Genomic DNA, 13,560 nt, shown 5'->3' with positions numbered 1-13,560 from the left:
ATAAGTTGGATGAAATGCATGATGACTGTTTAGACTGAAATCACTTTGCAAAACATCAGATATGTATCTGATTTAGGATCACATATAAAAATGATCTCAGTCTGATGTAGGAAAAAGAAAATCATCTGCCAGAAAAAATCAGATATGGGTCACATTAGGTCAAAAAAAGTTGGATTTGGGTCATTTTTAGCTGCAGTGTGAACATAGCCTAACTTTGAACAGATTATAGCCTGTGAATTACAGATGCCCAATAAAATCAAGGCCTTCAAAACTGACGGTCAGCTTGAAAATCACATTGCTTATATATGGAAATAAGAGTAAGGGTGCCCAACACTGGTCACACGTCAGCTAATACTGGAAGTAAACAAAATCCTATAGACAGTATAAAACACCTGGGGAATAGTATCAGTAGACAGATCTGCTTATCCCATGTGAATATGCCTCATGACATGGGAGGGAGGAAATTTCAAGATCACATGAGATCCTGTGTGAATAGGGCTTAAGTCTGTGTGTGGCTGCCTCTGATACTACACGTCCACACAGATTTGTCTTTACCTCAAAGCCTCATGGTGCATCTCTCCCCGTCTCCAAACTGGCTTCTAGCAGCAGCTCCTCCAGGTCCTGTCCACAGCTGACGCTCACTGCACCAATGACATGCAACACATGTTATCATACAGGTGTTTACCCAAGTCTGATTCCACATTAAGGTTCAGCAGCTAAGATCAGTGATTATAGCGACTCACCATGCTCCATGACGCAGCTGCCAGGTTTGGGGCTCTCGGGGTCCAGCAGATGGAGTGAGAACTCAGGCTTCAGGCCGTTGGGCAGAGCTGTACCTGTGACCTCCTCGTCCATGCTGATCAGAGCCTCGGCTAAACACTCACCATCATCTGTGGAGCTCTCATCCTCTGAGGCTTCCCCAGCTTGTGGATTGGGCTCCTGTGTGTTCCCTTCAGTCACAGACACTGACTGTTCATCAGTGTGGACAGAGACGACAGGCTGCGGTTCTTCCTGTTTCCCTGCCTCTATTTGTGGCAGGTCACTCACTGGCTTTGGACTGAGCTCTTCTTGAATGAGCTGGCAGTCATTTGTCTCTGTTAAACTCTTCTGGTCTTCAGAGGGCCTGATTACTGCTTCCTGCTTCTGCTCCTCCTCTTCCGCCTTTGTATGGTTCAGTGGGCAGGGCTGCTCTGATGCAGATGCTAACTCGTTCACTTGTTGTTCGAGTGCAGATGCTACTGGCTGCTGCTGTATTTCCTCTGTGAGGAGTCTGTCAGACTGTTCACACTCCTCTCCTAGCAGATGCTCCTTATCCTCTCCAGCCTTTGTTTCTTTAGAAAGCTTCTGTTCTACACTATTGGACTGGGGCTCTTTAGTGCCCTCTGTTACTTCCTCAGTGAGGGGACATGCTGCAGACTCTACTGGTGAGGAAATTAAAGGCAGGGCTGGTACATGTATGCTTGGATTTGTCACTTCAGGGTCTAAAGTGCTTGCTGTTACATCCTTTGTGGGTTGACTCCCAGACTGAGGCTCTAGTGTGTGGATGTGTGAAGTATGTAGAGCAGACTCTAAGTGTGGAACAGGACTCTGTTCTGTCAGTTTACAGTCTATAGACAGAGCAGGTGAACTGTTCTTCACATCCTCCTGTGTCAGTTGTGTTTGTGTAGGTGTGTGCAACGCAGTCTGAGTCTGCTGTGGTGGTGTGTCGACTTCTGCAGGTTTCATGGAGGCGTCTTTAGCCAGGCTGGAAGCTGCACGTGCACTTATCTGTCCCTGATCCTTCTGAGGTTGAAGCTGTAGCTGCTGTTGCTCAGGGGGGCTCTCAACTCGAGTAACCATGAAGATCTTATGACCCCTGCCTGGGCTGGAGACCGAAATACAGCGTCCTGGTGATGGAGGGGCGCCGGTGGGAACAGGGGATTCTGTGACTGTAATGCTGGACATGACACTTGGTCCTGCAGCAGGAGAGGCTGACGGCGATGAATGGGAGGCACTGAGGGGAGGCTGTGAAACCCCAGTCTGGGTCTGAGGTGCAGGAGAGGAGTCCGAGGTGGACGGGGCCTTTGAAAGCACCTCCTCCTCCTCATCCTCAGTGTCCGAGTCTGACTCCACCGTCGTTTGATGAACAATTGTTTCAGGACTTGTTCCTGACTGGCTACTTGTCTCTCCTTCATTTTCTGTTGTTTGGCCCCCTCCTTCTTCACCCTCTTTTTCTTGTTTGTCACCTTTCTCCTCTGATGTTTGTTCCTCCTCTTCTTCTCTTGTTCCCTCTTCTGTGGCGATCTCAGCCATGGATGCTGACTGCCTCATCTTCTGCTCTGTTTCCTCTTTTTCTTTAGCCAGAATGAAGTTCCTCTTGCAGCCATTTTGGATTTCAGCCAACAGGGCACGCTGGGTCTCGATGAAACTCTTTACCTACAACACAGAGCACAAAGGTCTAAAGTATGCTACAGGAGACTGCCTCCTTGCCTCATCTCATTTTCCCCTGCCAGAGAAACCAGTTGAGTTTTAAAGACCAATATGAATGTTGTTAGTATTAAACACAAACACAGGTGAATATATAACAGTATTAGTTGAAACTGCTTGAGGTGCTGGCTCGTGGATTTTTTTGGTAGTGTTTTTCTATAAATGTTAATAAATGTAAATGTTTCTGTAAATTATACATAAAGTTTCTTATTTGAAAATGTGTCTGCACAAAGTGTAAAGGCCTTCACATTGATTATTATCTAAAGACTTCAATTCTTCTTTGAACTGTCATTCCACGAAGTCAGATGACAGCAAGATTGGGAGAAACATGTATTACATCTAGAAGCAGCTTTGCTCTTGACAACCATCACACCACATTGAGACATACTGGTTGGATGTGAACAGATACCTTCTAACTAGGCTCCATAGTTTGCATTAGTGGCTATTGGCTCAATTTTGGTTTTGTTACAGATCAAGTAAAATTTTTTCCTTAAACATATTCATGAATGAGGCCGACATTAATGTGATCTGATTAAACTAAAGTTACATGACCACAATATTTTTGAAGACCTAACAATCTTGTATTAAAGACATTTTAGAATGTTTTAAGCTCCAGAAACCCCTGCCCTAGGTCGTATCCCCAGGCTCACAGTTTCTTTTTTAGGCTCCCGGTCGAGGTCCAGACGTAGCAAAGAAGTATTGACTTTTAGGGCAAGAGACAGAGCCATCAGTCCTCCAGTTTTGATCTCATTCTCACGAAGGTCGAGGCGCAGAAGTCTGGGGCTTTCGGCGATGAATTCAGCCACGGCCACAGCTCCTACAAAATCAAAAATGACATGGAGAGTCAAAAGCAGAAGACAGTAAAAACCCCTGCACAAAATATTTTCTGAGGAAGATGGAAATGGCCAAAGTTCAGGCCTTGGTTTCACACCTTCACAGGACAACTTGGTGGAAGCGAGTCCCAGCCTGAGCACAGAGCGGTTTCCAATCAGTCCGTCTTTCAGCTTGTGGACCCCTTCGTTACCCACAGAGTTATGGCCGAGATTCAGAGTCTCCAGACTCTGTGTGCATGGCTGAGAAAAATAACAGGGACATTAAGTTTGTGTTTCTATCTCTGTCAAGGTGTAGTAATAAAATAACATTGTGAATTCACATGAGATTTTTCTCAACCACAACATCTATATAACAGCAGACTAACTACTGAGTTAATTGATAAGACTCTTCAAGTATCGTTAATGCTTAAAGTATTGTTTAAAACTACATTTACCACACAAGTGGAAACCTCATATATCTAGTAACGAAAAAGTTCAGGCTTCTTCTTCTTTTTCTGTTCTACAATGCCAAATATCAGCAGTCACGGGGTTCGCTTTATCAGTGAGATTTGATGTTTTAGGGCTTTTGTGTGCTCAGAATAATTCTTAGAAAAGCTCCAGAGTTAAACAGTTGATAGTACAAAAGTAAAGCCATCATGTGAACCTTTTGTCTATAGTTAGACTGATACATTTTGTTCTTTTGTGAAGTAGTTATCAGTTATTTAATTTTACAGTCATCTGTTGCTCAGAAGCTGACACTGAAAAATCTGTTTCCTCAGTTGTTTAAGTAACTCCATCCATCTCCACTTACTTTCAACAGTAGTTACAAGGACTTCATCTAAACACATTTTCAGAATGGAAAAGGATATAACACTAGAACAAATTCATCACAGAAATATGCAACTACGATAGATTAGCATTACATATTACTAAAGGCTTATTTTATGGTGAGATTTTTATTAAACCACAGCTATTAGATGGCATTTAGTGAGGGATTTAATTATAATTATATCATATTAATGAATACATGTGTCAACCAAATTGATTTTATTTAATATACCAGTATGGATTAATGGAGAGCGATGTGAGCAGCTGCTCCATTAAAGGCTTTTAAAACTTTATTAATTAATTTATTATTATTTATTTATTAACATGTGGTTTCATTAATGATCCACATATACAATAAAATCTCTGAGCAAAGCACTAAGAAAACCATACATTCTAAACAAGATAGTAACTGTACTGATTCAGCACTATCTCAAAGTTGCTACTATAGAAGTAGAATCATAGGATCACATCCTAGGAGGAAAACACGAAAGTGAAACTAAATATTAATAGAAATTAAACCAGTGAATTTAATAATGATTTATCAGTGACATGAAACATCTGTGAAATGCAACTAAGATGAAATGAGAAAAGTGGCACAACATTAAAATTGAGCCATGACTGAGAGGTGACTTCTCAAAATGTCAGGTGTAGTAATGAGGCGCCTACATGGAAATGTCAAGTAAAATCAGACGTCACAACATTATTCGCATTGCACATTAAGTGACGTTTATACATAAATCAGATACCAACATGAGTCATTCAAAGACCTCACTCATATTTGTTTAAAAACAATCCCCACGGCATTATGAAGGACGGCAAGTTGTTTGACAACCTTCAAAGTTGAAGAAGTTGTCTTGAGTAAATAATTTCTACTGTGTACTTTAACTGAGCTACAAGTGTGTGCATATGCTGCTGCTGCTGGAATGTTGGATTATTCTCTGTCATTCAAGCAAAAAATGTATTTTTAAAATAAAAAAAAATACACATACTTATTGCATGAACAAAACACATGTAGAGCTATAGCTGAACATGTAAAGACAAATGAAGAAAACTGATCTGCTCCTGCCTGAGCTGATGCATACACCTGCTGTACAGATACATTAACACACACCACCACTGTCTGCAGATCAGCAGTACTACCCCAAAGTGTGTCTGGCAGTGTGATAGACATATTATTGTTTGTTATAAACAGAAAAAAGATGCTAGAGTCTAATAACCTGTGAGCAACTTACTGCTGAGCTGGGAACATGAAGAACATCACATTTCAGTGGAGACAGGATGCAAATAACGCAGAAGAGACGACAGACTTCACACCCTGAATCATGTTCTTTTTATTTAGTGTTTATTGGCAGTTGGCCAACCAGATTGCTACAATTACTACCTAGTTGACTGGAGTAGCGTTGGCAGTCTCATTAAGTTCCAGTGTGACCCCTATTGTTAAGATTTGGTAAACTGGTCCAGTCCAATGTTTGGTTTTCTGTCAAACTAGTTGAACATTTTTACAATAGTCTTACATCATACGAGTGCTTATACTGATGTGAACAAGTTATTAGTTCTGTATATTTAAGCATTTTGGGATTGTGAGGATATCTAAACCTGTTTTGTTAAGAGTTCAAATTGTGTTGTGATAATTCAGGTCAGTACTGTACCAGTGCAGCAGCGAGGTAGCTCATGCCATTATGTGTGAGCTGGTTGTTCCATAGCACCAAAGTGACAAGGCCTTTCCTCTGCTCTTTTAGTCCTTCACACACATAAGCCAGACCTGTGACGACAAAAAAAAAAACCGAAAACAAAAACAAAAAACAGTCAGCCCATTGGAGTTAACACTCAGATAACCAGGCTTTTACTAATGATCATGTGAACTTCAATTAACTCAGAGCCTCATTCATTCTATCTCTTTTTTCACTTCAGGGATATCTTTAAGAGTAAATCCAATTTAATCAGATGCAATGCAATCACAGAAGAACCAGAAGTGGAATGGAAGTACATGAATGACAAATCACAAAGCAATTCCACCTTGAGGAAACACTAAAGATACATACAATGACTGTGCTACATCGCGGCCACTTACCAGAGTCAAGGATGTGGTTGTTGCGTAAATCCAGGATCTGAATGTTGTAGTTAAACTTCAGCAGGTTTCCAAGTTGAGCCGAGTCCTGGAGGCCATTGAGCTTATTGTCCGCCAGGTACAACTCCCGCAGGTTCATATTCATCTTCAGAGCAGTGGCTAATCAGAATAATATTAGATAAAGAAAGGTGAGCAAAAATGGAGAAATATGGAGAATAGACATAAAAAGCAGTAATAGAGGGATTAGCATTCTTTGTTCAACCAGGTAAAACATTTTACTGAGGCAGGTGTTGGAAAGAGAAAGCACTACTTCTCTTCCCTTTGTGCACCCCCCCCCCGCGCACTTGCGCTCTGCCCATCATACCCAGTAACATGAGAGGTCTGCCAGACAGGCCAGCATTCTCCAGGTGGAGGACTGCCAGGCTGCCACTGATCCTGAGCGCTCGTGCTACAAAGGGAGCTGAATGGTCCAGCAGAGGAGTGTTACGGGCGTCGAGATACTGCAGAGAGCTCGTCTAAGAGGGAAACACAAAGCCACAAAATTAGAAACAGAAACAAAAGCTGTATGGATCTAGCAATGTAGAAATATAGAAAGCTTCTATATTATAAACAGTAGTGAGATGACTAGGGGTGGGAGGAAGGGGGTGCGACACATTCTTTAACCAAATTAACAGTACATATACAAAAGTATTGTTCTGTGAATTCACATTTGTACACATTTCTCACAGAATGTATGTACTGCCCAACCCTTGTACAACTTCCTCGTTTTGTCTCAGCTGCTCAGAGTCCTTCACCTTTTCAGAAGTAGTCCTTTTTATGTCATATTCACTGTCCTCCAGATTTATTTATGCTGCCTTTACACACATTTACTGCCTATCTACATGCCATGTGGGTCAAAGTGTCCTTAAACTTATTAGAAATGTTGCTGTAAAGAAAGTGATTGGTGACATAATGATACCAATGACAGACCATGATATTCATTGACTGCTGTTCTTCTACTGTCACAGTATACATCACCTACTTAAGTGTAATAAAGAATAAATAAAATTAATCATGTAAAGGTGAGGGTTTTAAATACTGAGTTTCCACTGGCTGAACCTAAAACCTCACCTCTAGTAGTTAGGATACGATGTTACACATCATTAGAGGCTGTGTTGTGAGGAGTTACTCCTTTTCATTGACAAGCTTCAACTCACACAATGTACAATTTGTTATCAACACAGATTTTATCAAGTTCATAAAGAGGGCAAAACAAGAAACAACACACTGATTAGATTACAGTAATAGCTGTGAGGACTGTAACACTGATAAAAGTTTAATTCTGCCCCCCCAGAAGACATTCAATTAAATTGTAAATAAACAAAGTAGTAGGCCAGAATGTTAATAATAAAATATAAATGAGAGTTGTTTACCGTGCAATCATCAGGGTAGAGCAGTCAACTTACTCAATCCAAGATATACAACCACCAACTCGTAAAAGTAATATAAAAAATTACACTGATTGATTTTTTTCAATAATGTTAAATTTACAGCATTTGGTTAGCGAACTGTTTGTTGTATGAATCTCACATTTCCTCTTCTTCAGAGCTGCATTAAACAATCAGAATGGAATTAGCTCCTCATCTGATCTCCTTTTCACTCTGGCAGAAAATCAACATCTCTTCCCCATGCTGTTTGATTAAAAAAACTCGTCAAACTAACAGCAGCTGTTCATATCTATGCTTTTCTCACCTATACTGCTTAGACTATAGTAATGAGTCTGCCTGGCAACCCATTTGTATACTCAGTGCTTGAGTAATTTGTGAATGACGTCAAAGTACATCATAAAGGACACAAACAGGGAAAGTCCGACCTCCATGACTGGACGGTGAGAGGAAACAGCAGTGCATGCATAAACTCATCCAGTCATGAAAAAACAGTGGACAGTCTCTTGGCTTTTCCCAGGGCAAAAACATTTACAGAGGCAAGGCAAACTATATTATTATCAGTTAACAACACCTTACAAAGTGAGCAGTGAGGTGTGGACGAAATTTCTGTGATCGTGTTAAATAAATTATTCTCTTTATCTGCGTTACCCTTCTGTAGTGAAAAACCTATAAAGGATCTTCATCTCTCACCTTTCTCATCATATGGGCTGCAGCCTGCCATCCCCGTGTGCCGATGTGCTTGTTGAAGGAGATGTTGAGATGTGTGGCTGACTCATAGTACTCTATCATATCAAACAGAGCAGATGCACCCTGGGAAGAAATGAGGAAAGGGAAAAACGTGTTAAACTTTATGTCCGTGCAGGTGACAGAAAACAACGAATAAATATCACAGGTGAAGGCAGTGTCACAACCCTTAAAAGATACAGTGTGAAGCAACGGTGGTTGCCTTGGTAACAGTCCCTTAGGATAAGTGAGACTTGCTGAGGTGTTTCCATGAGGGCCTCACATGAGGGATTAAGCAGCAAGGACGAGTTCAAGTCTGGGCTCCTGTCTAATGCTGCAAGGCTGAGCATGTTTTAGACATGGAAATGTGCACAAACTGCACTGCACTGGATAATGACTAAAACCCATCTACAGACAAGTTGGAACATTTTCTATAATGCAATACGAATTAAATCAAATTTGTTCATTTGCTTGAATCATAATTTAGCTGTCAACAGGACAAAGAAAATATTACTGGAATTTTATAAATATAAGCAGATTTTCATCCTTGCAACACAAAAATAAGGCTGACAAAATAAGGCTGACAAGTTAGTAATAACATGGTTCACACTGTGATTCCACAAGCAGTACACCAACTACAACAGGCGACAGCACTTATGGGGTTTGTAACTAAACACATAAATGAGTACTGAAATGAAACCAGAGATTTTTTTTGCTGACTGATGAATCAATAATCCAAATAAGAGATTAAGTTGGTTGACAACTAATGATTAGTCATTTCAGCTCTCATTAAGTAAAGCTGATAAAGTGTAGAAAAATATGAGCAGGTTAAAGTGTCAGGTGGTGCAGCATGGAATCAAAGTGCACCCAGAAAGCTTAAATCTTATTTTGGTGTTTGAGTTGTCACATTGCGCTGTCTTTTTGAATTGTCACTGAGATGCAGATGGAGTAAAAATGTACTAATGGCAGGGGATTAAAGATACTGTCTGGTAATTGTGCTTTGATGCAGTTTTACATTAGTTTTAATAACATACAGCATCTATTAATAAACAGTTTCAACTCATTTTAACAGGAAATCTATTGTATTGGTCATCAGGCTCTTGGTGTAGCCTGTGCCCCTCCTGTCTGTCATTGAGCTACAATTAAAAGCCAGGCCAAAAACCACTAAAATCACAAAATTAGTGGTGGGCTTTTTGTGCAGATTAGAAGGGAGTGTGAGTTTTTCTTCCACTCAGCAGATGGAAAGAAACAAAACAAAGAGCCGCAGTCTCGTAACCTTTCATGCTTTATGTGTGTATACAAGTAGGGTGAATCTACATAAGTGCGTTTATCAAAGGGGTGGACAAAGATGAGTCACATCCAGTCCAATACAAACTAACTTTTGTTAGAGCTCCCCATGCTTTTAAACATATACTTTCCAAAACCATTTAGTATCTTTCATCTTCCTGTATCACTCCCAACAAGACATCACTGCAGGCAGGGATTTCTGCCAAATCAAGCTTTCTATTGTATTTCTCTAACACTACCTTAAAGAGAGAACATACATTCTCACATCCACATTCAATTCCTTTTCTAATCCATCTTTCCTCTTTCTCACACTTGCTTTAATGTTTTCTTTTTTTCCTCATTTCATCAGAGCCTAAGGAGAGACACTTCTTTCAGACTGAGAAACTGGTGACTCAGTGACTGACTCATTCAGCTGCTTCATTCACATTTCCGGGGCAGCAATCCATGTAGGATGGAAAAAGTATGCACTTCCATGTGCATTTGTTTGGATTATGTAAATAGGGTGTGTAAAGAAGATGCATATGCATTATCTAACAAAAACATCTGTTAAAAGCAGATACTACAGTACTATTCAAAGACTGCTGGTTAGATGGTGTCTTATACTAAATCTAGGATACTAATCTAGGATTATTTTAGTGACACAAAACATAATCCATTAACATTTGATGTTAGTCCTTCTTAGGGGATACTTTGCCTCTATGTGACATTGTAAGAGCAACTATGGAATCTGAGCTTTACAATTGTGACTTAGAGCAGTTCTTTACATCATACTAAATCTGATTTTTTTGTAATGTGACCTCAGTCTGAACAGTCATATTTCTTCATGCTAGATTGACTTTTGCCACAACTAGGTGCCAGAATGAATAAAAAAACAAAACAAAATTCTTTATCCTCATCGTTCTCCTTATCATCCTCTCACAAATTTGGTGCCGTCCATTGCACATCAATGCTACCTTATAAATCAAACTGCAAACGCTGACTTCAGTGACCCCCACGTTACTTCTGAAAGACAGTGATCCGCATGTGACATCTTGTCCTTTTGCTTTTGGAATCTGATATTGGCCACATTTAAAATATTAGGTGAACTCACCAAAGAAAAAAAAAAGAAATAAGAAAAATTAATCCTATGTGAGCAATAAATCTGAAGTGAGCACTAAGTCTAGCAGCGTGAATGTAGTCTTAGCCTGTTGCTGGTTAAGATGCATAAAGGACCAGTGTCAAAGATTTAATGGAATGGAAGAAGATCTGACTGCAGAAAATTAAATACAATATTCATAATTATTATTTCACTTGTGTGTAATCACACAAAAATGACAATTATTGTGTTCTTCCCATCTAAGAATCAGATATATATTTGTGGAAGGACAGGCCGCTGCCGAATTTTGTCATTTTTATGTTTTACAGTGGGTGGCCTACAGTGTTAAACTACATTACTGTCACTTACGATGCTCGAGCATGGACCAGAGTTAATATCCTTCAACAGATAAAACATACTGGGTGTATGTCATAGGTGTGAGTGTGTGTCTGGGGGATGTTCATGTGGTTGCAATGAGCAAATTCACCGATGTATGTCCCAAAATTTTACTAAATGAACCTTTCAGCACTATCGCCTCATAAATGGAAAAATGTAAGACTGCAGCTTTAACTGACAAACTTTGATTAACATCCCTGCTGCGCAAGTATCCACAAACCTGCAGGTGTCTCTCCACACACACCTAAAAGTCTGCTGAAAATGGCAGGAAATTTAGGTTTAAAGTGACTAAGTGGTTAAAGGGTGAAAGTACTGACACTGCTTAGCCAGACAGGAATAAAATAATTGCTTTGCAGTAATTAAAATGACCCATTCTCTACTGCAGAGATGTCCTGCGTGGGACACAGTATATTTGGAGTTGTGTGTGGCAGGAAGTGGTCATGGCCCATGTCCTTCTGCTGCATACTGCACACTGTCTCTATCTGTACATGTCTACAGCCCAGACATCCCTAATGGTGTTTACACAAGTAGACATCTAGAGTAATCACAAAACCCATGACAAACACCCCACATCCTGCTAGTGCAGTAAGAGTGGAAAAATAGAGAGTGACTGAAGGCAGAGCACATCATTTTAACATGATCAAATATATGCAACAGAGAGGCAGATGAAAGAAAGTGGTACACATAGTGGATTGAGAAGAATCAAAGAAGAGGGAGATGGATTATTATCGGATCTTCTTACATCTTCGTCCAAGTTTGTCTGCTCCAGGTCTATCACTTTAAACTGGACCCTCTTCAAAATCTCCTCCAGAGACTCACACGCCTTGTAGTCCAGCTTTTCACCTGAAGAAACACACAAAGAACTGTAATAAGTAGGGCTGGGCAACAAGATCCAAAAATGATAAGAGTTTTTTTTTCTACGAATTTTCACAATATCAATGTTTTGGTATTGGGTGACTGTACGATACATGTGAATTAATGAATTTGTCCATTTGTGGTATATTTGGTGCTTACCTTTTAGATCTAAGCATTCATTTCGCTGTGTCAGGTCTTTCAGTTCCTGCAGAAGCAAAAAGAAGTTGTGTCATTAAAAAATCTGTACAGAGTTTAGAAGTTCCCCATTTCAGAAAAAATTTAATTTCCATATTCACATCATACATAAGGCATGAATCATGATGCTGCAGGCACTTGTTTTGTACGTATGTGTGTGTAATTGCTTTCTTGCTCTGGTAACACTGTTAAGTTCTGTGATTTATGTTCTGTAAGTCAGAACTATGCACAGAGCAGTTCACAGAAAATAAGTCCTATTGTGAGCACACTGATTCTTTCAACATCTGCATGTACAACTGTCAATGAATGTGTGTTACCAAAAAAAAAATAAAAAAAATACAACAGCAACAACAAAAAAACCTCATCAATATCTGACTTACACTGAATAGTCATTACAGATCAGAGTGTAATAATATGCTTAACCTCTTATCCTGGTGAAACACCTGCCATTTACACATGAAAACATACAGAGTGCTGCTCTTGAAACTATGTACCAGCAAATCCCTCTCTCTGGTTGGTCGGCTGGCCCATTCAGGGTGAACTCCATAACCTCTAGCCTCATGCCATGCTACTATCCCTTATCTGTGCAGACGAACGCTGTGATGCTGGTGAAGCTGTACTGAAGGTTCACAACCCTCTGCATGACGTGGCAGGTCCCAGTTTGTTCAGATTCATGTTTTTTTAAATTTACATGAGAAACATTAGTCCAGTTTCACATTTTAATGTGAAACAAAAAGAGATATGACACTAATCCAGAAAAGCAAGAAAATAAACAGCTTACGGTTTAAGTCAAAAAGTCTGTGTGTTAACATCCAAATGGTGTTTAGTATACCCAAATATATTTTGGGCAAGTCAGTCTTCACCCACAATTAACTGGGGCACCTGTCAGTGAGAATGACTTTATCAGTGTAAATACCTCTCTGACAGAGCTGCCAGGCCCCAAAAATAGTACATGACGCACTGTGCCTCTGCATGAGTTGTGCTATGGGTGTGCATGTGGGTGTGTTATGGATGAACCAAATCTGAGCTACTGATACCCCTTTTAATCATATACACTCAGGGTTTGGCCTGTGATCCTGCTCCTTTGTGTAATTTACTGAATCACTAAAGACTTTTTACAGGCCCAATTTACCATTAGTGTAAAAAATCAAAAGAAGATGATGGAGGTTGCAGATGCTCATCCCCTTAGATCCTGCTCCCCACACTGAATAATTCCTCTATAATTTGAAAAACACACATATTTATATTTATCAGGAACACCCATCAATTATGGCAGATTTAGAAATGAAAACGCTCTCAGTTCTTGATGGTTTTCCAGATCAATCAGAAACTTCATCTCTCAAGGGTGAAGAACATATTAAAACACTCTAGGATCCCAATCTAGATGCAGATATAGATTCAGACCATTTTAGAGAAGGATCAAGATAC

At 39.9% G+C, this 13,560-nt stretch overlaps 1 protein-coding gene across 1 annotated transcript in view; it reads right to left on the bottom strand.

Moving 5' to 3' along the window:
- Window positions 1-13,560, bottom strand: part of ppp1r37 (protein phosphatase 1, regulatory subunit 37) — a 38,508-nt gene that overhangs the window by 3,459 nt on the left and 21,489 nt on the right. The window contains exons 3-12 of the mRNA XM_030151757.1: window positions 12,097-12,142; window positions 11,825-11,925; window positions 8,292-8,411; window positions 6,539-6,689; window positions 6,178-6,333; window positions 5,756-5,868; window positions 3,398-3,539; window positions 3,117-3,283; window positions 744-2,415; window positions 556-641 (exon numbers count right to left, since the gene is read on the bottom strand). Of these exons, the coding sequence (XP_030007617.1) occupies window positions 565-641; window positions 744-2,415; window positions 3,117-3,283; window positions 3,398-3,539; window positions 5,756-5,868; window positions 6,178-6,333; window positions 6,539-6,689; window positions 8,292-8,411; window positions 11,825-11,925; window positions 12,097-12,142 (2,745 nt within the window). The 3' untranslated portion in view covers window positions 556-564. The remainder of the gene's footprint in view (window positions 1-555; window positions 642-743; window positions 2,416-3,116; window positions 3,284-3,397; window positions 3,540-5,755; window positions 5,869-6,177; window positions 6,334-6,538; window positions 6,690-8,291; window positions 8,412-11,824; window positions 11,926-12,096; window positions 12,143-13,560) is intronic.

This window comes from Sphaeramia orbicularis, chromosome 13, assembly GCF_902148855.1.
Source record: "Sphaeramia orbicularis chromosome 13, fSphaOr1.1, whole genome shotgun sequence".
Classification (NCBI taxonomy): domain Eukaryota; kingdom Metazoa; phylum Chordata; class Actinopteri; order Kurtiformes; family Apogonidae; genus Sphaeramia; species Sphaeramia orbicularis.
This window is presented reverse-complemented; position numbering and strand designations above follow the sequence as displayed.